General features: G+C 43.7%; 1 protein-coding gene across 1 annotated transcript; it reads right to left on the reverse strand.

The window, feature by feature from the left end:
• Positions 1–231: 231 nt before the first annotated feature.
• LOC116603039 (mucin-1) lies at positions 232–14,168 on the reverse strand. The gene is made up of 10 exons (XM_048733547.1): positions 13,783–14,168; positions 12,844–12,940; positions 8,802–8,874; positions 5,280–8,686; positions 4,704–5,198; positions 4,056–4,370; positions 2,411–2,894; positions 1,276–1,497; positions 728–957; positions 232–420 (listed from the first exon to the last, which is right to left on the reverse strand). Exons 2-10 carry the CDS (start codon positions 12,904–12,906, stop codon positions 232–234), a joined length of 5,478 nt encoding a protein of 1,825 aa, XP_048589504.1. The 5' UTR covers positions 12,907–12,940; positions 13,783–14,168.
• Positions 14,169–22,757: the final 8,589 nt, after the last annotated feature.

The following is a 22,757-nucleotide window of genomic DNA, read 5'->3' on the forward strand; positions in this document are numbered from 1 at the left end:
GCAATGATGATAGGTGGCGATGATGATGATGATTGTGGTATCGATGATGGTGGCGGTGGTGGTAGTGGTGAAGGCGATGATGATGATGGTGGTTGTGGCGATGATGAAGATGGTGGTGGTGGTGAAAATGATGATGGTGGTGTTGATGTTGGCGATGGTGGTGGTGATGGTGATGATTGGGCCATCAATGGTGGTGCAATCGATGATAATTATCCTGAACATGTAAATGTGCTAATTCTCACCTATAAGCTTGAATGCCTCATACCACTCCTCCCGATCGATGGCGGCGTTTCGGTCGATGTCGGACGAGAGAAGGAATCCATAAAGGCAGTGCTCATACACAAGAGCCCGCAAGAAGCTGCTAATTTCCTCCTTGGTCAGGCTGCCGTCATAATTGCTATCGATCGCGTCGAATTGATACTAGGCATAAAGAATGTTTTAGTACCAGCTAATAGAAAGAAAAGGGGGAATTGTTGAATGATGTTCCTACAAACGAGAGAATTATAATTTGTGCGAGCCACCAACATCTGAATTTGCACCTTCTGGAAGTGGCCGAGGTAAGGGGTTTTTTGAACAACACAAACATGCATACACACTCCAGGTTTTAACGCTTAAATTCGGCATTAAACCCCCACCCCCTCGGGATTTTATATTCCCTTCGCGTGAGCTAGGAGGTATGGTTCCTTTTATTATTATTTTCAAGTTACCCATCATGGATAATTTCTACCTTAAGAATCTGTCTTCTTTCAAATGGCGTGAGTCCGTTTAGCCGTGCGTTCTGGATGGACGAGTTCAGGTCTACATTGGCTGGGTTTGCTGATTCCTGTCGCTCCCTGTTGATCATGGCCCACTCCTGGAAGCGCTCAGCAAATTGCATCACTTCCCCCCTGGGGCAGGCTATCGTTGGGGTGAGGATGCTCTCAGCCATTTGGTCCACTTGGGAGACTGCGCGGGGATCTGGGGAGAGTCATCTTGACTCAGTATCCGTGAAATTAGTTTTTGAAAATACAGGAGAAATGGAGTAGGGTCCGTGACCTTCCAAGAGACCAGCATTATGAAACAGAACATGCGGTTTCTCCCCCCTTACGTTTGATACTCAGCACGATTTGATACATATCTCTAAATCCCCCCCCCCCCCCCCCCCCTCCGTTGTCATCGACGCCTACATCGATGCTGATCGTTACGCGTAACGGTACAGCTCACATCGGTACTTACTCCCCCCCCTCCCCCTAATTTCACACACCAACCCCACCTCATACCCGTCAATCTACTTACCGGAACATTTCCCCTGGTGCTTCACTCCTACATTGATGTTGAGCGTGCAGGCGTAGCGGTGCAGCTCGCATCGATTGATATACTCCTCCAGGTAGACGGAACACAAAGGCTCGTACTTGTCGCTACATAAAGCTGGGCAGAAGCAGTCGGTTGTCTTGTCGTCTTTGACAGTACACTGATATCCATTCTTGCAGAATGTGTTTTTGCAGAGGGCTTCCACGCCTAGAGGGTATAAGAATTGTTAATAGATTTTCAATATCCTGTGAACTCTCGTTACTGCTCAACAACTTAAAACTGTAATTACAATGGGTACTTTTGTTGTTTGCTGATAGCGACAGAGCAAAAAAAATGGCATGCAATTTTCCAATGCTCAAGATATAAGCTCAACATTCCGCATACAAGGAGTTCCTATGACCAAAATCTTAATTCCAAATTTTGAAGAAATTTAGAAGATATGAAATTTAGATGTACGCGAGCAAAGTTGGCTTAATTTCTGATCAGAGCCCGACTTCTCCCAAAAAAACGAGGAGAATTCATATACTTTGAACATTTGAAAATTGCACTTAAAGCTTCTTATCCCGAAGACGAAACCATTAGAAAAAAACACTTATTGATATGTTGGTTTACATAACATAAGGAAACTATATGCAAAAATTCAAGCTTAACGAAGTTAACCAGACCTTATTTTGGGAAAACTTGCCATTTTTTTTTTTTGCACTGTCGCTGATAGCAGGATGCTTTTGGCGCGAACACAGAAACGGAAGCTATGCCACGCTTCTTTTCGAATATCGAGGCAAAAATAAAATGTGGCGCGTTATGATAAGGTAATGATTTGCGCCCTTATTGGTTTATCAGCGGGCCGTACACCACATCTGATAAACAACGTAGGATTTTGTTTCAAACATTTTCATAAAACGCTGTATAACAAATATATTTCCATTGTTTACCTCGGCCGTAGGAGAACTTACTGGAGCATCGACTTCCAACGTCTTATGGCCCTCAAGTTTAACTGAGACCCCTGCGGCAAGAGCTTTGCCCTTGGGCTATAAAACGTTGGACAATTATCAAGTCAAAAACTCCCGCGCGGCCCGCGCACTCCATCAGCAAGAGCTATTTTATTTAGTAAAACATGTACCTGTATCATTGCTTCCTCCATTCGTCCCCGATGTCTTCCCAATTGTACTATTGCCATCAGTAGTGGGCTTAACAGTGGATACATCAGGAATCGCATCTTTTGTAGTTGGTTTGTTTGTTATGGGTGCGTCAGTAGTTGGCGATGCTGTTGTAACAGCGGCTGTAGTTTCAGGGCTCTCAGATGATATAGGAGCGGCAGTAGTAAATTTTACTTGTGGCTCAGCAGTAGACAGGCTTTCAGTAATAACTTCAGCTGTTACTACAGATGCGGCAGGTGTTTCAGTGGTCTCCGGTTTAGCTGTGGTCTCTGGTGCAGCAGTGGTCTCAGATGCTGCAGTTGTCTCAGGTGTAGAAGTGGTCTCAGGTGTAGAAGTGGTCTCAGGTGCTGCAGTTGTCTCAGGTACAGCAGTGGTCTCTGGTGCAGCAGTGGTCTCAGTGGCAGCAGTGGTATCAGGCGCAGCAGTAGTCTCTGGTGCAGCAGTGGTCTCAGGTACAGCAGTTGTATCTGGTGCAGCAGTGGTATCAGGTGCAGCAGTTGTCTCTGGTGCAGCAGTTGTCTCTGGTGCAGCAGTTGTCTCAGGTGCAGCAGTTGTCTCAGGTGCACCAGTGGTCTCTGGTGCAGCAGTAGTCTCTGGTGCAGCAGTAGTCTCAGGTGCAGCAGTTGTCTCAGGTACAGCAGTTGTCTCTGGTACAGCAGTTGTCTCAGGTGCAGCGGTTGTCTCAGGTACAGCAGTTGTCTCAGGTGTTTCAGTGGTCTCAGGTGTAGCAGTGGTCTCTGGTGCTGCAGTGGTCTCTGGTGCAGCAGTTGTCTCAGGTGCAGCAGTGGTCTCAGGTGCAGCAGTGGTATCAGGTGCAGCAGTTGTCTCTGGTGCAGCAGTTGTCTCTGGTGCAGCAGTTGTCTCTGGTTCATCAGTTGTCTCTGGTGCAGCAGTTGTCTCAGGTGCAGCAGTGGTCTCTGGTGCAGCAGTAGTCTCTGGTGCAGCAGTAGTCTCAGGTGCAGCAGTTGTCTCAGGTACAGCAGTTGTCTCTGGTACAGCAGTTGTCTCAGGTGCAGCGGTTGTCTCAGGTACAGCAGTTGTCTCAGGTGTTTCAGTGGTCTCAGGTGTAGCAGTGGTCTCTGGTGCTGCAGTGGTCTCTGGTGCAGCAGTTGTCTCAGGTGCAGCAGTAGTCTCTGGTGCAGCAGTTGTCTCAGGTGCAGCAGTAGTCTCTGGTGCAGCAGTTCTCTCTGGTGCAGCAGTGGTCTCAGGTACAGCAGTGGTCTCTGGTGCAGATGTGGTATCAGGCGCAGCAGTTGTCTCTGGTGCAGCAGTTGTCTCAGGTGCAGCAGTTGTCTCAGGTGCAGCAGTGGTCTCAGGTACAGCAGTGGTCTCTGGTGCAGCAGTGGTATCAGGCGCAGCAGTGGTATCAGGCGCAGCAGTTGTCTCTGGTGCAGCAGTGGTCTCTGGTGCAGCAGTTGTCTCTGGTGCAGCAGTAGTCTCTGACGCAGCAGTTGTCTCAGGTGCAGCAGTTGTCTCAGGTGCAGCAGTTGTCTCAGGTGCAGCAGTGGTCTCAGGTACAGCAGTGGTCTCAGGTGCAGCAGTTGTCTCAGGTGCAGCAGTTGTCTCAGGTGCAGCAGTTGTCTCAGGTACAGCAGTGGTCTCTGGTGCAGCAGTGGTATCAGGCGCAGCAGTTGTCTCTGGTGCAGTAGATGTCTCAGGGGTTTCAGTGGTCTCAGGTGTAGCAGTGGTCTCTGGTGCTGCAGTTCTCTCAAATGCTGCAGTTGTCTCAGGTGCCACAGTTGTGTCAGGTGCTGCAGTTGTGTCAGGTGCAGCAGTGGTCTCCGGTTTGGTTGTGGTCTCAGGTGCAGCAGGCGTCTCATGTGTTTCAGTGGTCTCAGGTGAAGCAGTTGTCTCAGGTGAGACAGTTGTCTCAGGTGCAGCAGTGGCTTCAGGTGCCACAGTTGTCTCAGATGCAGCAGTAGTCTCTGGTGCAGCAGTTGTCTCAGGTGCAGCAGTTGTCTCTGGTGCAGCAGTAGTCTCTGGTGCAGCAGTTCTCTCTGGTGCAGCAGTGGTCTCAGGTACAGCAGTGGTCTCTGGTGCAGATGTGGTATCAGGCGCAGCAGTTGTCTCTGGTGCAGCAGTTGTCTCTGGTGCAGCAGTGGTCTCTGGTGCAGCAGTAATCTCTGGTGCAGCAGTTGTCTCAGGTGCAGCAGTTGTCTCAGGTGCAGCAGTGGTCTCAGGTACAGCAGTGGTCTCAGGTGCAGCAGTTGTCTCAGGTGCAGCAGTTGTCTCAGGTGCAGCAGTTGTCTCAGGTACAGCAGTGGTCTCTGGTGCAGCAGTGGTATCAGGCGCAGCAGTTGTCTCTGGTGCAGCAGATGTCTCAGGGGTTTCAGTGGTCTCAGGTGTAGCAGTGGTCTCTGGTGCTGCAGTTCTCTCAAATGCTGCAGTTGTCTCAGGTGCCACAGTTGTGTCAGGTGCTGCAGTTGTCTCAGGTGCAGCAGTGGTCTCCGGTTTGGTTGTGGTCTCAGGTGCAGCAGGCGTCTCATGTGTTTCAGTGGTCTCAGGTGAAGCAGTTGTCTCAGGTGAGACAGTTGTCTCAGGTGCAGCAGTGGCTTCAGGTGCCACAGTTGTCTCAGATGCTGCAGTGGTCTCTGGTGCAGCAGTTGTCTCTGGTGCCATAGTTGTCTCAGGTGCAGCAGTGGTTTCAGGTGCTGCAGTTGACTCAGGTGCAGAAGTGGTCTCAGGTGCTGCAGTTGTCTCTGGTGTCATAGTTGTCTCAGTTTCTGCAGTGGTCTCTGGTGCTGTAGTTGTCTCTGGTGCCATGGTTGTCTCAGGTGCAGCATTGGTTTCAGGTGTAGCAGTGTTCTCTGGTGCTGCAGTTGTATCTGGTACTTCAGATGTCTCAGGTGCAATAGTTGTCTCAGGTGCAATAGTTGTCTCAGGTGCAGCAGTGGTCTCTGGTGCAGCAGTAGTCTCTGGTGCAGCAGTAGTCTCAGGTGCAGCAGTAGTCTCTGGTGCAGCAGTTGTCTCTGGTGCAGCAGTAGTCTCTGGTGCAGCAGTTGTCTCTGGTGCAGCAGTTGTCTCAGGTGCAGCAGTTGTCTTAGGTGTTTCAGTGGTCTCTGGTGCAGCAGTGGTCTCTGGTGCTGCAGTGGTCTCTGGTGCAGCAGTTGTCTCAGGTGCAGCAGTAGTCTCTGGTGCAGCAGTTGTCTCAGGTGCAGCAGTTGTCTCTGGTGCAGCAGTAGTCTCTGGTGCAGCAGTTGTCTCTGGTGCAGCAGTGGTCTCAGGTACAGCAGTGGTCTCAGGTACAGCAGTGGTCTCTGGTGCAGAGGTGGTCTCAGGCGCAGCAGTTGTCTCTGGTGCAGCAGTTGTCCCTGGTGCAGCAGTTGTCTCAGGTGCAGCAGTTGTCTCAATTGCAGCAGTGGTCTCAGGTACAGCAGTGGTCTCTGGTGCAGCAGTGGTATCAGGCGCAGCAGTTGTCTCTGGTGCAGCAGGTGTTTCAGTGGTCTCAGGTGTAGCAGTGGTCTCTGGTGCTGCAGTGGTCCCTGGTGCTGCAGTTCTCTCAAATGCTGCAGTTGTCTCAGGTGCCACAGTTGTGTCAGGTGCTGCAGTTGTCTCAGGTGCAGCAGTGGTCTCCGGTTTGGTTGTGGTCTCAGGTGCAGCAGGCGTCTCATGTGTTTCAGTGGTCTCAGGTGAAGCAGTTGTCTCAGGTGAAGCAGTTGTCTCAGGTGCAGCAGTGGCTTCAGGTGCCACAGTTGTCTCAGATGCTGCAGTGGTCTCTGGTGCAGCAGTTGTCTCTGGTGCCATAGTTGTCTCAGGTGCAGCAGTGGTTTCAGGTGCTGCAGTTGACTCAGGTGCAGAAGTGGTCTCAGGTGCTTCAGTTGTCTCTGGTGTCATAGTTGTCTCAGTTTCTGCAGTGGTCTCTGGTGCTGTAGTTGTCTCTGGTGCCATAGTTGTCTCAGGTGCAGCATTGGTTTCAGGTGTAGCAGTGTTCTCTGGTGCTGCAGTTGTATCTGGTACTTCAGATGTCTCAGGTGCAATAGTTGTCTCAGATGCTGCAGTGGTCTCTGGTGCCATAGTTGTCACAGGTGGAGCAGGCGTTTCAGGTGCTGCAGTTGTCTCAGGTGCAGAAGTGGTCTCAGGTGCTGCTTTTGTCTCTGGTGTCATAGTTGTCTCAATTTCTGCAGTGGTCTCTGGTGCCATAGTTGTCTCAGGTGCAGCAGTGGTTTCAGGTGCTGCAGTTGTCTCTGGTGCTGCAGATGTCTCAGGTGCTACAGTTGTCTCAGTTTTTGCAGTGGTCTCTGGTGCAGTAGTTGTCTCTGGTGCCATAGTTGTCTCAGGTGCAGCAGTGGTTTCAGGTGCTGCAGTGGTCTCTGGTGCTGCAGATGTCTTTGGTGCAGCAGTGGTTTTAGGTGCTGCGGTTGTCTCAGATGCTGCAGTGGTTTCAGATGCTGCAGTTGTCTCAGGTGCAGTAGTTGTCTCAGGTGCTGCAGTAGTCTCTGGTGTCATAGTTGTCTCAGGCGCCACAGTGGTCTCAGGTGCTGCAGTTGTCTCAGGTGTAGCAGTGGTCTCAGGTGCAATAGTGGTTTCAGGTGCCACAGTAGTCTCGGGTGCAGCAGTTGTGTCTGGTGCAGCTGTAGTCTCAGGTTCCTTAGTCGTCTCAGGTGCTGCAGCGCTCTCTGGTGCTTTAGTGGTCTCGGGTTCAACAGTTGTCTCTGGTGCTGCAGTTGTTTCAGGTTCTGCAGTTGTCTCAGGTGATTCAGTGGTCTCTGTTGCTGTCTTAGATTGAGTTGTAACAAACATTTCAGGTAAAGGGTCTCTTGGATAAGTTGTTTGGTGTGTTTCTGCAGTAGTCTCAGATGCAACAGTAGTCTCTGGTACAACAGTAGTCTCTGGTACAACAGTAGTCTCTGGTACAACAGTGGTTTCTGGTGCAACAGTGTTCTCGGGTGCTTTCTTAGGTTGAGTTGAAATTGTGACCAAAATTTCAGGGTCTCTTGAATACGTTGTTTGTTGTGTTTCTACAGTAGTCTTTGAAGCATCAGTTGACTCTGGAGCTGTAGTTGTCTTGGGTACAGCAGTTTTCTCAGGTGCTGTGTTTGTCGCGGTGGTCTCTGGTACAGAAGTGGTCTCGGGTGCAGCAGTAGTGTTGGTTGCCACGGTGGTCTCGTGTGCAGCAGTGGTCTTGTTTGCCACATTGATCTCTGATGCAGTAGTGGTCTTGGGTGCAGCAGTTGTCTTGGATGCCACATTGATCTCTGATGCAGTAGTGGTCTCTGGTGCAGCAGTGGTTTTGGGTGCTGCGCTTGTTTCTGGTGCAGCAGTTTTCTCGGATGCCGCATTGATCTCCGGTACAGCAGTGGTCTTTGGTACCACAATGGTTTTAGGTGCAGCAGTGGTTTCCGGTGCCACAGTGGTGTTAGGTGCCACAGAGGTATCTTGTGCAGCAGTGGTCTCGGATGCCGCTGTGGTCTCGGATGCCACTGTGGTCTCTGATGCTGCAGTGGTCTCTGGTTCAGCAGTGGTCTCTGGTGCAGCAGTGGTCTTTGGTGCGGCAGTGGTCTCTAGGACAGCTGTGGTCTCGGAGGCCGCAGTGGTCTCGGGTGCTGTAGTGGTCTCTAGTGCAGCAGTGGTCTCTGATGCAGAAGTGGTCTCTGGTGCTGCTGTGGTCTCTGGTACAGTTGTGGTCTCGGATGCCGCAGTGGTATCTGGTGCAGCAGTTGTCTCTGGTGCTGCAGTAGTCTCTGGTGCCGCAGTGGTCTCTGGTACAGCTGTTGTCTCGGATGCCACAGTGGTCTCGGGTACAGCTGTGATCTCGGATGCCGCAGTGGTCTCTGGTACAGCTGTTGTCTCGGGTGCCGCAGTGGTCTCTGGTACAGCTGTTGTCTCGGGTGCCGCAGTGGTCTCTGGTACAGCTGTTGTCTCGGGTGCCGCAGTGGTCTCTGGCACAGCTGTTGTCTCGGGTGCTGCAGTGGTCACAAGTGTCAAGGTGGTCTCTGGTACAGAAGTGGTTTTGGGTGCCACAGTGGTATCTGTCACAGTTGTGGCCTCGGGTGCCATAGTGGTCTCAGGTGCAGCGGTGGTCTCTAGTGCTACTGTAGTCTTGGGCGTTGTGGTTGTCCCTAGCGTATCAGTGGTCTTAATTGTATCCTTTGTGGTTTCTGATGTTTTGGCTAGCTCTGCTGTTGTTGCTGCTGCCGTTGTAGATTCTTTTGTGTTTATGTAATTGAATAATGTTGTACTAGCAGTACTGTCAACTCCACTTCCTTCTAACTCCTCTGCGCTGATTCCCAAGTAGTCCTCTACAATTTATAACACATTTTTTATGAGAAAAAAGACAACTCCCAACAAAACCTTTCCAATCCCGATTCCTGGTTAATTGTCGTGAGTCAAAAACCTTGTGATCTATACATTTACCATTTTCCTCAAGTAGTCTTCGTCCAAGTCGTACATCTTTGTCCGCATCATTCCTGATGATCACTCTTGAATCCTAGCCAAAGAAAGAGGTACTGAGTCCCTTAGGTTACCATTTTTACTAGCCTCCTCCTCATTCTCCCCCTCTCCCCGACTTTTGCTCGCCATTAAAAAAAATTACTGCCTATGCCGCTCATCGTTGGTAGGATCCGATAGCCCCTAGTTCAGTATTTGATTGAGTGCTTTTCAGTTTTCGGTGTAATTCTGTCGACATATCAGAGCTGTATTTTTGATTCAAGGCCGAAGCAGCTGCCTCCCAGAAATTTGATCGATGCATTTGATCCGGGCCACGCGCATTATGTTAAATGAAAATTGTGTCCATTTAAAATCGTTGAAAAATTGTCTGATGTATTCTTTTCTCAAACGCCACAAGAATGTTTTTCGTACTTCGTGCGTAATAAGGACGTTTGCGTATTGAGGTATTTGGGGTATTCCTTGGTGTTACGGAGAGCTTTGTTTTTGGTGCTCAAGGCCTTTGTACTCTATTTTATTGTCTCGTTCTAAGGTCTTTGTTTTTGGCTTTTGTTCCATTATGTTTTTGGTGCTGGTGCTCCGTAACACCAAGAAACTACCGGTATTTGCCAACAAGTTCCAATAAAACATAGCGCTTCTGCCTTTTTTAACAATCAATTTCAATCCTTTTCCTTTCAACAGAGATTTCACATTTAACAATGAATGAAAAAAGGATTCGGGAACTTTTATTAAAATCCCATCATCATGCTTAGTCCTGAGAAAATGCCCTCGTTACACCCTGGGGCGTGGGGTGGGGTCGTATCGTATTAATCCTCCAAGCTGTATTGGACTAAGCGCATTTTATCACCTCGAGGATGGAGCAGCCCCCAGGGGGTAACGCGTCCGGTACAAACGTAAAACAATACAGACCATAGAGATTTGTTACGCAAAAAACCCTTATCAAATTTCTCCACTACTACCAGATAACTTGTCTGAAAGATATAAGTACTATGTCTGAATATTTTGCTTTAAATTGCCGTACATTGGTACGGTTGACAAAGGGTTAAAAAATGATTTCATAGTAAACATAAGGCTGACTAGAAAAGCTTTAAAAAGGTTGAAAAAGTATGTTGAACGCCTATGTAAAACAGAGTATTGGCGCTGACGTTTCGACTTCGCCTTTCGCTTGTCTACACCATGCCTACGCAGACCATCCAGCTTTTCTACAGCTTGTCTGTAGTCTTTTTAGTTATACTATCTACAAAAGATTCCTAGTCATATAATGCCTTTTCTGCGCATCTAGCCTCCTCCACAGGCATCTCGAGTGTTTATTTTTTTTCTTTTCTCCCTTTTTTTTTTGTACTTTTTTGGAACCGGAAGCCGAGAGAGGGGAGAGGGACAAAAGTAATGATCGATCTTTTCATTGACCACTCCACAGAAAGCGCGAATTTTTTTCCGGAGGAGGCTATTGCACATCCAAATGCTCGTATGTTTCTTATCAATGACAACAATAAACAGTGCGATTAATGTATGATTTGAAGGCCGCTCCTTAAAGCGGTTTCCTGCGCTCAACCTGAGACCACGAACTTTAGACATCCTTCATCTGAGGGACCGGCCAATTAAAAAATGGCTGAAAAGATTTTTTTAGAAAATACCAAAATCTCTGAAGAAAATATATTTATATCGAAGTTAGGTAAGGGTAGCGGCTGTAGATGTAGTATCGATCGAGACAAGAAGGGAAGCGAATGAAAATTACTCCACGTCATAATGGCCATAACCTTTAGATGTGTGTGTATTTTGCGCTCTAAGTAAGCCCCACGCCATGCAGACGCCCTTCAGCTTATAAGGAAGTCTGCTTTTGATGGAGCAATTGAGCTGGGCGTAGCCCTTCATTTTGATGAATGGAAACTATATGAAAAAGGTGGCCCCTATTTATGTAGACGGGGGTCCCTATCTGAACGTTAATCGGTTTTGGATACATTTGTTTAGAGAGAGAAAAAATCAAGATCCGTTAGATTCTTAACAGCATTTAAATATTTTCATAACTAGATAAAAACAAATTTCGCACAGTAGGACTTGACGATTATAGATTTTGAATACCGACAACTCACAAAGGCACTAGGTGCCGAAACAATAATATGCCGTTAAGCCTCCCTCTTGCCTCCCTCTTTCTTTCTTCGAGGTATACGAAGAAAGCCCCGATCCCCCTGTTCGCCAAAGTCCAACCCGTAAAAATCGATGTGATAAGACTTTGGTCGATCCTTAACTTTCTATTCTAGACCTGGTGGTTTTATTGAGGTGATTATATATCTTTTATGCCCCATAATCTGTCTGACCCGACATGACGGAAAAACATGACTTGAAGTTTCCAATAAGCACATTTCACATCAAATAAGGCGGAAAATTCCATTAAGTACTTAGTGAGTAATATCAAACAAAATATCAAATGCGACTTTCTTTAAATTGGTGCGACTTTTTGTAAAGTGACATTGAAATTTGAGCTTTTCATCACTGAGCTCATACAAGCGCGCAAGGATGATCAAGGAAAAAATATCTTAAAAGGCCAAAATCTGGGTATGTGCATTACAGCCTCACGTTATTTGTGTTTTGAAAAGGGAAAATCAGTCCGGAATACCAGGAACTGATGGCAATTGTAAGAAATTGTATTTTCTTTCTCCATTTCTTCGAAGTGCGCATGTTCAGGGTTTTTCCGTCATGTCGTCTGACCCTCATACAAGGAATGTTCCATGATTCTGTCAAACCCATCGGATCACGAAATACGCAGGCAACATACAGGCATGGCATAAAAAGATACTACTATATCTTCCTCCATTGGTTCAACTTATGCGGCGGATAATTATCATGTATTTTAGGAACGAATTATTTCAATTTCTCGTCCGACAGATCACGGCACATGCAAGCGTTTATGCACACTTGCGTGCTGTGAGAATATAATAAGTTCCATCTTTCAACTGTTAGTCACGCGTTATAACAATCACGACGCATTGTAATTTTCTTCTGTTGATTTTATCATTTATTAATGAGGATATAAGCCAACAATTAATATACCTGGTGACTAAAAAGTGCTTAACTTCGGTACCAGGTCACAACGACTGAACATACATAGTATACTGGTATAGGGTAACACCAAGAGAATATCAATTAAGAGTGCGAGTAATTCATTGAGAAGGTCAACTCATCGGGGTACATATGACAAGCTATCGTAACCTCGGCTAAATCTGCACAGAATACCACTACGCTGATAAAGGAATCACTGATAGTTTATCGACAATTTTGACATGATAGCATCGTTAAACCCCACGCGGTATATAGATAGAGTGGAGTTTTAGAGTTGTTGGAATCGGTAGTATCGGGTCTTTGGCATGCAAGTTGCTGCCGGCATTGGTGTATTGATAACCCCGCGGTTTATAGGTGTGTAGTCTGAGTCTGTATTGCAGATAACCCTCTTCTCTAATACGCAAGCTTCAAGGCACTACCTAGTCCGTTAATTTACGCCCCGAATTCCTAATCGAGTCAATTAGGGATCTTTATAGCCGGAACATTTGAGGAATTCCTATAAGCACTGAGCCAAGACTAATGAGCCTCAATGATTTACTATCGCTAATCATCTTAATTTGTAAATAAAGGGTTCTGTTATACTATTTATCATTTCTAGTGGCACATATTTTCAGCGTCTTTTCAAATGTTATCACATCAGGAATTATTGCTTACGAGATAAGAAAACTCGCGCAATTGCATTTTTAAGTAAGTATAGAAAGGTACAGTGTTTTTATTAACAACACGGTGAGTATACGGCGGTTCAACCTCACCGATTTCGACGACGGTTATCATAATAGTGTCTTGAAAATTGGTGCTGTAAAAAGCTTTTACAATGCATAGAAATATCCCATTTTCAAATCTTGCAAGGAAATGGTTTGGATAAAATAAATACAAAGGATGCTTACGGATTTCAAACAAGTAAAACAGAAAGATGAGGAAAAATATAAAAATAAAAGAGTTCAAGATGACTCACCGTTTGAAGAAGAGAAATGACTAGAAGATGGAGGATCAGCACCATCTGCCCTGTGCCTTTCATGGCCAATGCCACCCGGTGATAAACCTAAAACGAACTGTGAAGGGGAAGACAAGAGATTTTATTATAATCCGGTGAGACTGAAGGCGGGAGGGCTAGAGATGGAAAGCCCTTGTTATGCCACAACAAGCCATTCAAGTGCACGACAAGCCATCTCAGTGCTTATCTGGGACGGGTTGTGATTGTAATAATCCCCTAATACACGGGGACACGTTATAAGAGGACTTTATAAGGAGTGACTTTTATTGTTTTCGTTATAAATCACCTAAAATCTCAATTTTTGTTGATGTGTCGGTCGTTTATGGAAATCAAAGCGGAGAAATTAATAACCCAATACACCTTAAATACCTTAATAACTTTACATAAATTGAAAAAGATTAGAAATTTAGAAACATTACTCTCCGTGACAACCTAAGAGAGCCTCATTTGATTTCTAATTAAGCTTGGGATACTACATACAATGTCATGATAAATGGTATCTTGAATTTTTTCTTTTGGAAAAAATAAACAGATATGAACATCTCGAAGAATATCATGCAAAGACAGGAGAATTTGAATGACGCGTCCTGTCTGTAGAGTGACTATTCATTGCAATCACTGTCATTAGAGGCATGTTGATTACACTCATATAAACCTACCTTGATGAAGCTAAAGAGATTGCTAAACTAATGACCGAGCTACCGAATGCTGGTTGTTGCATATCCCCATGTCAAGGGCAAATGCGCAGACTTTTACGCGCGCGATACGGCTATCTGCTTAGTTTGCGCTTCAGCGCACATCGTCCCACAACTTGAACATTTGAGCAGATTTCCCCCCAAAGTGCTAGAAATCGTGAGTGGAAAAAATTCCCGAAGAGTTATTAGCTGGTTACAGGCTTACCTTCTAAGCGCGGTCGAAATGCACCAAAGAACGCCCCAATCGCTCGAAGATCTTTAGGTTTACGCGGAGATTCCCAATAAAGATGTCGCCGCGTTGTTAATGGCAAATAGGACCGGCGTGTAAACCCGAGCTGGGTGTAACGAGGTATTCCGTCCACGGGGGATCCTGTCGTCGAGAACCTGCTGTTGTAGCACTACCGCAAGGGATTCCCCAACACTTCACTTTAACACAACACAAACAAAAATCCACTACACGCTATGATCCCAACATTGACCGGATCTCCTCATAACAAAGCCCCGCTGCAAATTTACAGCCTGCTTCTTCAACAAATAATGGTAAGGGAACACCACCGGAAGTGGTTTGTTGCAATTTCTACTTCCGGAACAGGTTTGCCGGCTTTCCTCGAAGCTCCCTGTCGGGTGCTAAAAATCGAGACATTCCGATGTCACGTGATGTATCAAAGCCAATCATGAGTGTTTTATCAGAGCCCCCTGTGATTCTACGACAGCCGTCACAAAACCCACATTTGTTTATCTTCCTGGGCGGGCTTTTTGAGGAATGCGGAGAATTTCTATAAGTTCAAGCGCTTCTCCTAAACATTGCTCATCTCTTTATTGGATTGCCTTATTTCTTCCATCCCGGTAAGTACCAGAATTTTGTCCATTCGTCGCCATGTCTTTAGCACTGTGAAGATGACCCCGTTACGACAAATACTTCATGACTCGCATGTAAGAAAATTAGATATCTGTGGGAATAAATTGATCCTAAAGTATTTCTACACTTCAATCTTTACTGTCTAAAACGTAGCCCCATTCGTAAATTCTAAAAAGGTCGGGGGTCAACATGAAATCTCTCGGTTAAAATGTTGTTCGCAGCCGATTATCTTCCAGTCCGCACTTCGAGTCTTCGATTGTACGCCTTCTTATTCTCTGATTCGAGTTATAACAGAACCTGTGTGAGTGTAGGTTTTTGTCGAGGGTCGAGGGTAACTTTTTAAATATTTATCGGAGAGACTCAGCGAATAGCTCATTCTATGCGCTTGAGTCCCAGGAGTACGAAGATAATTTCGGATGTTGGGATCTTTTATAGTTTTCGAGTAAAGTGAGTTTTAGTGAACTTCGAAAAGTGCCCATAACTCGTCGAGTTTTTATCCGAAAAAAAATATTTTCTGCGCGTTAGACTCCCTTGAATTTTGTACATCTAGGAAAATTGAAGCGATTCAGAGATTCGCAGGGAAAACTTACCTTGAAACGTGCTCCATTTCGACCTCGAAGACCATGTGCTTCTGCAAAAACCCGAGGAGTGTAGGTGGCTAGACAACCGCCACAGAGTGTCCACTTTATTTTGCTTTCCTGTTAAAAATAAGAATCTCTGAATCGCGCTTTAAGATGCACAAAATTCAGGGGAGTCTAACGCGCAATAAAGAATTTTTTTCCGATAAAAACTCGATGAGTTGATGGGCATTTTTCGAAGTTCACTAAAACTCACTTTACCCGAAAACTATAAAAGGTACCGAACATCCGAAACTATCTTCGTACTCCTGGGTCTCTCCGATGAATATTTAAAAAGTTACCCTCGACCCTCAACATTTTACCCTCGACCCTCGACAAAAACCTACACTCAACCTTTGTTTGTGAGGTGTAGAATTCAGTTGAGACGATATCTTGCTCTTTTCATAGTTTATCCCTCGAATCGAATCTGCTCTTTCAAATCAAGTCCCAAGTTGTGTGAAATTTTCGCTTGAGTGAGCTAGCTCAGTTAAAACATCACCCCTCCTCCTGCAATTACTGGTTATTTTAGAATCAAGACAAGATTGCTTCTTAAAAATTTATCGGCCGACGATTTCTATAAAGGGAGGATAATTTTTCGATGCTTCCCTCTGACTTCATCGAAATCCTTCCGTAAATGTGAAAAAGATCTCCCGATTGTACTATTTTAGTTTTGGACCTCCATCCATGTGCTCTGAAAAACCCAAACATCTCAAACTGTCAATAGGTATTTTGTTTTAAAACTCCAAGCATCTCAAAATTATACAAACTAGGATCTGTTCTATCAGTTCTATTCATGATTTTTATCTGTAATTTGCATAAATTTCAAACTTGCCTTTTCCTTATTGAATGTTTGAGCAGGAACTATTAGCACTGAGAAGACATACGGTCAACTCACACACATTTGGACGTAAGGGAAAGTTCATTTATTATCTCGAGGGACGGCGTGAGGATACTGTGGGGGGGGGGGGGGCTCTAATAATTTCCGAGGGCTAAAGGGTGGGCGTCGAAAGTGTTTGGATTTTAAAAGGGGGGTCACTGATTCCTTTGGGTGTTGTCTCTAGGCATGTGTAGATTGTGCTAGCAAATTTGGGAAAAGTTGCTTGAAAATATGGCCAAAAGTTGCTCTATAATTGCTAATACACCTTTTGCTGTTAAATAACGGGAAAGGGACATTCATTTTTGCCAAACGTTGTATCGTTAACGTGCATTGTACGTTCATCTAAATCGCAAGAAACATCCTTAGCGTGACTCGACTTTCAATAACAATGATTGAATATGCGCGAATATTCAATAGCATCAACAGACAATCAATAACGCAATTGGGCATTCATTCGAATGGAATGAACATTATTTTGCATGCAATCAAAAATTCAATTACACGTTTGGACAATCTGTAGCGTTTATTGACAATCAGTTATAAAAAATAGAAAATTCATTAGTGCTATTAACATAAACAAAGACAATCAATAAGCCTTTTCAGATAATCATCTTCATAAATGTGACATTCGTCAATGTGGTTTGACAACCATTTATCCGATTTAAACAAACAAGGAAAAATAAAATTTCATTAGAGTTACTATTTTTCTATTTTCTTTAAACAGAGGGCTCCTAAATTTAAGAGAAAATATAGAACTATAAATTATTTTGAAAAAAAAAAAAACAAGACAAAAAAACAACACTTTTTGTAGATGGTTTACAAAAGCAAAAAAAATAATATACTCACTCGTTCGCTACAAAAAAAAGAAAACGTTTGTATGAGACATGCCGCCAAGAAACTCCTCGAACACAGGGAAGAGCTAGAAGAGGGGAGAGAGAGCGTACAGCCAAGTATGTGGTCAAAGAGGAAGAAGAAATATCACAGTCACTTTGGCTATTTCGCCCACCAACGGTCTTATCTTCCACTCTTCTATCATCGGGGGAATAAATGCACAAAGATTCAACGACTTCACAAACACGACTGAATTTTTACCCCAACGAAAACGTCATTTTTATTTACGACGGTGCACCAGCGCACCATAACCAACTAGATACCGGCCCAGGGCGGAGCTAAAAAAGTTACCGCCCTACAGCCTATTTCTCAACATCGCAGGCTACAACATAGGAACAGTCACGGGAGCGAAAAATGTGGGCAATGGTTTCGTTTTATGCAAACCTATATACCTCGCGGTTTTAATAAAAATCAATTTCAGGTTTAAATGTCACTTCAAAAATCGAAAACAACACTAAAACTAATGATATTTTCTTTTCTTTTAATGTTTGTTTGAATATAACAAATGATTGTCAAACCACATTCATGAATGTCACCTTGATGAACATGATTGTCTGAAAAGGCTTGTTGATTGTCGTTGTTTATGTTAATAGCACTAATAAATGAATTTTCTACTTCGTATAACTGATTGTCATTAAAAGCTACTGATTGTCCAAACGTGCAATTGAAATTTCATTGCGCGCAAAAGAATGTTCGTTCCAATTAAATTGAATGTCCAAGTGCGTTATTGTTTCTCCGTTGATGCTAATGAATGTTCACGAATATTTAATTATTGTTATTGAAAGTCGAGTCACGCTAAATGATGTTTCGTGCGATGTTAATGAACGTAATACGCGTTATCGATGTAACTTTTGGCACAAATGAATGTCCCTTTCCCGTTAATGAACAGCAAAAGGTGTCTATCCAAAAGTTGCCACCAGAAATTAAAAATGTTGCTCGCTCTCTAGAGTCGTTGGTTCTAGATAAATGCTCAAAACATATTTGTTTGCTTGTTTTCATTTCAACAATTCCATTAAATATTTTTTTCCAATCACTAAAATTTGTTTAAGTAATCATTAAAATATAAATACATTTGTCAATCAATCTCTTTTAACTCAACAATAAAAATAGGATAGTTCTAGTAAATTTTCTTACTAGTCAAAGTTCACTTGGATAGGCATCCTGTGATTAAATGCAGTATAACATCATATATACACCATTTGTTTTGCATGAATGTGCATTATTAGGGCACAAATAAACAATAAGTAATTGAATAATTATTTTAGGATATTGTTTGTTATACAGGGCTTATTGTTTGTACGGAGGCGCTAACGTTTGTAAGAAGCACGCAAGTGACTTTCACAAAATACCATTGTTTGCACTTGCTGTAATAAAAATGTTAATGAATATTTAGTTCACTGTATTGATTGCGAGTTCTCGTATTATTGATATTTTGTTTGTGCTATTGTTACGTATCAACGCGCAAATGAAAATATATATTTCATTCCTGGTTGTCGAATAATGTAAATGAATGTGAAGAAAATGCAATTGCAATTGCAAATGCAATTGTGTGCACTCAATTATGTAAAGTTCGTTAATGCTTTTCCTTTTAGGTCAAATGATTTTACTTTCGCTTAAATGACAGTACATCGGCGTGAATGTTTGTAATTTTGGCTAAAATGACTGCGTATTTCTCGGTAATGAAAAGCAAAAGGTGTAATATACTCCGTGATGCTTTAGGCAGTGATAAAGTTCACAGCCTATACTGATCGATCAAGTCTCGCTACACGCAATGCTATTTTGGAAACTCTGTCACACCATCTGTAGCGCATGTTGCATTTGACGACGTCGATTGACCGCTCTTTCGTCGCCTGTTTTTTCCTTCATTCACGCAAATTTTAAGTTTATTCAACACCCGTTATAACAGCCGCTGTTCAGATTTCGTGGGCACACGTAAAACGAGTGAGGACTGTCCAGGACCATTTTAAGGTGAAATAACGAACTTTTTTATGGTTTGGATCGATTTTATACCAATTTGTTGCTCAAAAGTTGCAAAGAAAGGCAAAAGTTGCCCTAGGTTGCTGGTCCTTCGAAAAGTTGCTCAAAACGCCAAAAGTTGCTCAAAAGTTGCAGCGAGCACAATCTACATATGCCTAGTTGTCTCTACTATATAATTTGACAAAGTGTCAAATCAGACTTCTTGGTTTAACTTGTCTCGGTTTGGGGGCAGTTATTTGGCATGCACAATCCAAGGATATGTATTAACAGGCCCGTACCCAGGGGGTGGGGGGTGCAGGGGGTGCGAACAGACCCCCCACACAGACACACGGTTCTTAATAGACGTGCTGTTTGTAGACAAAACTATAAAGCATAAGCTAGATCAAGAGAGCATAAGATGAGAGAGGGACACTTTGGTATTACCCGCGCGCCATGTCGATTCCGAATCCGGCTATTTTTAGTAACCACCACCCCACGACTGCGCGTGAGGATTTGCTCCTTTTATTTTGTCCTACTCCCCCGCGGGTTGCGTGTTGTTGTTTTGCCAACTTGAAAGGAATGAAAAGAGATCATGTAAAATAACTCGGAAGAAGAAAACAAGTCTAACTTAAGTTACCAAGATTGGCAAATATACTCACAGAAAGCTAAATCCCTGAATAGTTTGACTGTTTTGTTTGTCTGAGCGGCGAAGTCAAGTGAGAAAGAAAAAACCGACGAGCGATAAAATGGCTACTGCGTTTGATTCAAATCCCGACTCCAGCACTCCAGCTTGTATAATAACAACACAATAATATAACATATAATAATAACAACATCAAAGAAGTACAGTAACATCTCCCTCTTTATTTGTTCTCACTTTTACAAAAGCTCAGGTACTTCAGTTTGCTGGCTTTGATCGTCACAAAAATGCATTCCCTCGCTACAAGGATAGTTTTATGAAATGTATTTTTCTTGGATTCCTTCTCAATTCACCGAAATACAAAAATCAATATTATATCTAATGTCTAACTTACAGATTTCGTTTGACTATTAGGAAGATAATGAATGTTGAGAAACCACGGAGAAGCAGCAAGTTAGAGCAAAAACGGTGATTGAAGCACGAGGTCTTCCGCTCTTAATTCGAAATGAAATCTCGTTTTGGAAACTTTGCAATCCTCGAAGTACTACATCCCCTTAATAAACTGCAACTGCCAATATCCTTGATGCTAGAATGACATTTTCGATGATGAGACTAATAAAATAGCGGCAAACAACAAGATGTAAATGCCAAAGCGCAGGGGTAGGGTGAGTAAAAATGCTCACGCGCAGTGGTTGGGTGGTGGTTACTAAAAATAGCCGGATTCGGAATCGACATGGCGCGCGGGTAATACCAAAGTGTCCCTCCCTTATCTTATGCTCTCTTGGCTAGATCACTCTGGTATGTAGCCAAATCCGACAATAAACGTCCCGTGGAGATACTGCAAATGCATAAAAAAAATCCTTTTTTTGTTTTTTCGGGGGTCGCCAGAAAAAAAATAGGTCCACTTTTGCGGATTTCGTCCCCCCCCCCCCCCAAGAAAAATCCTGGATACGGGCCTGATTAAGCCACGTTTTATCTATGCAATGCAAACCTGTATACACCCCAAATACATCTTTTTATGGTCTCCGCCATATAATAATATAAAGTGCTTATGTTCCATATCTAAAATATAAACAAAACGTTTTAATGCTATAAGCGGTCATTCTCCATCATCAAAATCCTCGCTCATATCTTATTCTCCTGTCTTCCTCGCTCTCTTTCTTTTCTCGTGCTGCTCTTATTTCTTGAAAGGAGAAAATCGAAAACCCTTTTTTGCTTCTTTTACATCATCTATAGCATCAACCATTATCAGGTTGCAACCTGGAGTTAGTTAGCCTGCTAGCCGGCTCTCATTTGTGGGTTATTCGGAAATGTTTTATTTTCGAATATTGGGAACCCTGTGCGCGCGCGAAGGCCGAGGTGCGCTGGGCCGTGGGTGCAAAGAAATTTCTTTGCACCCTCAGCCTTTGCGCGCACAGGGTTCCCAATATTCGAAAATAAACATTCCGAAAAACCCACAACGACAGCCGGCTAGGAGTTAGTTGCATCTTTGAGAAATTGAGTGCCTTCACTTTTTCTGAATTGCACAGCTTGCAGCTAATCTCTTGCTTGCGTTCCTTAGACATTGCCATTGCAGTTCTTTCCTTTTCCTTCCTTCTTCCTTTGCTCTCTTCTTCCTTTGCCTTCTTTCTTCGTTTCGGGAGGGGGGGGGGGGGCACCGAAAATATGGGGGAAGCGTTAGGGGGGGGGGGGGGGCATGAAAGATTTTGTTACTCCTGATGGGGGGTCAACTAAATTTATCCGTCACTTTTATCAAAATCCTCACGCCGCCCCCCCCCCCCCCCCCCCCCCCCCCCCCCTTCCTGGGTGATAAATGAACTTTCCCTAAGCCAATTTTTTTTTTTTTTTAATGTTTATACATTATCTGTATACACCCGCATTGACTCTTTTTGGTTTTTTCACAAATTTACTGTATTTCACCTGATTTCACAAGATATCTGTTCAAGTTGGTTGACAGCTATGAGAAGGTGACCTGGGTTTTGGGGCATTTTGACAAAAAGATAGTTTCAGTGTAGGATTTGCTGTCTTATTTACAGTAAAATAGAAGACAATAAATAGTATTGAAAGAGCCCTTTGACTTAGCCTTACCCTAAAAATAGTTTACAAAAACGTAGAAAAAAAACACCGGACAGCCTCTATCTGCTGGTGTGAGTCGAGCCTTGTGGCCTGCGTCGACAGTTGATTATTAAATAAATGAATGAATGAATGAATGAATGAATGAATGAATGAATGAATGAATGAATGAATGAATGAATGAATAAATAAATAAATAAGTCTGCGTTGGTGTCGACTTTTTTTTAAGGTTTTATCCTAAGAATAGGTATTGTATGTATCCTATTGCTCCAGGTGTTAACTTGTGTATCATATTTGCTCATCATTCAGAGAGCATAGAAGCTAGTTACAAAATTCGATAAAACTTTAAGCACACTGGTGGTATATACAAACAACTCACAAGGACATGACGGAAAAACCCTGAACATGCGCACTTTGAAGAACTGGAGAAGGAAGATACAATTTCTCACAATGGCCATCAGTTCCTTGTATTCCGGACTGATTTTCCCTTTTCAAAACACAAATAACCAAACGTGAGGCTGATATTCACATACCCAGATTTTGGCTATTTAAGATATTTTTTTCTTGATCATCCTTGCGCTACGTATGAGCTCAGGAACGAAAAGCTCAAATTCCAATGTCACTTTACAAAACATCGCATCGATTTAAAAAAAGTCGCATTTGATATTTTGTTCGATATTACTCATTAAGTACTTAGGTGAATTTTCCGCCTTAATCGATGTGAAATGAACTTATTGGAAACGTCAAGTCATGTTTTTTCCGTCATGTCGCTCACACCAATATCTCTTGGATATGCAGGGTTCTAGGGTTTTTGTTGCGAGCAGAGACCCACTCTCTCGCTTTTTCGCGCGCCGCAGGAATCCTGAATCCACGAAACAATTCCTGAATTCATAGAGCCCGCTAAGGTTAATACTTCTTGAATAACTAATACTGAGTTAGTCCGTTATGACATTTTGTAAGTTTTCCGACAATGACACTTTAGTACTATAATACCCTTAATTGCATTTTAATTTTCACATAATAAAAAACTCACTTCTCGTCAGCCCCTTTTCAGTTGATAAGTAAAGATATACTCTATACGTCTACCTTATTATCAAAACAAATGAATTTGTTTTCGAGTTTGTTTCTCTTTGGTATTTTGAGTCATTCAGCGTTCGAATCCCGCTATTTGTGCAGATTTCGAGTCGTTATTCTGTGGACATGACAACATTTACACTACAAAGGGATACCGCTGGTTGATAGACAAGCTGATCAACACCTCGGATCG

Source organism: Nematostella vectensis, chromosome 10 (genome assembly GCF_932526225.1).
Source record: "Nematostella vectensis chromosome 10, jaNemVect1.1, whole genome shotgun sequence".
NCBI classification, from domain to species: Eukaryota; Metazoa; Cnidaria; class Anthozoa; order Actiniaria; family Edwardsiidae; genus Nematostella; species Nematostella vectensis.

Coding starts and splice junctions, on each gene's coding strand:
- LOC116603039 (XM_048733547.1), bottom strand. CDS start 12,906: ATGAAAGGCACAGGGCAGATGGTGCTGATCCTCCATCTTCTAGTCATT. Junction 4,371..4,703: donor CTGCACCAGAGACCACTGCT/GTACCTGAGACA, acceptor GCTGCACCAGAG/ACTACTGCTGCATCTGAGAC. Junction 1,498..2,410: donor TGGAGGAAGCAATGATACAG/GTACATGTTTTA, acceptor TATACCCTCTAG/GCGTGGAAGCCCTCTGCAAA.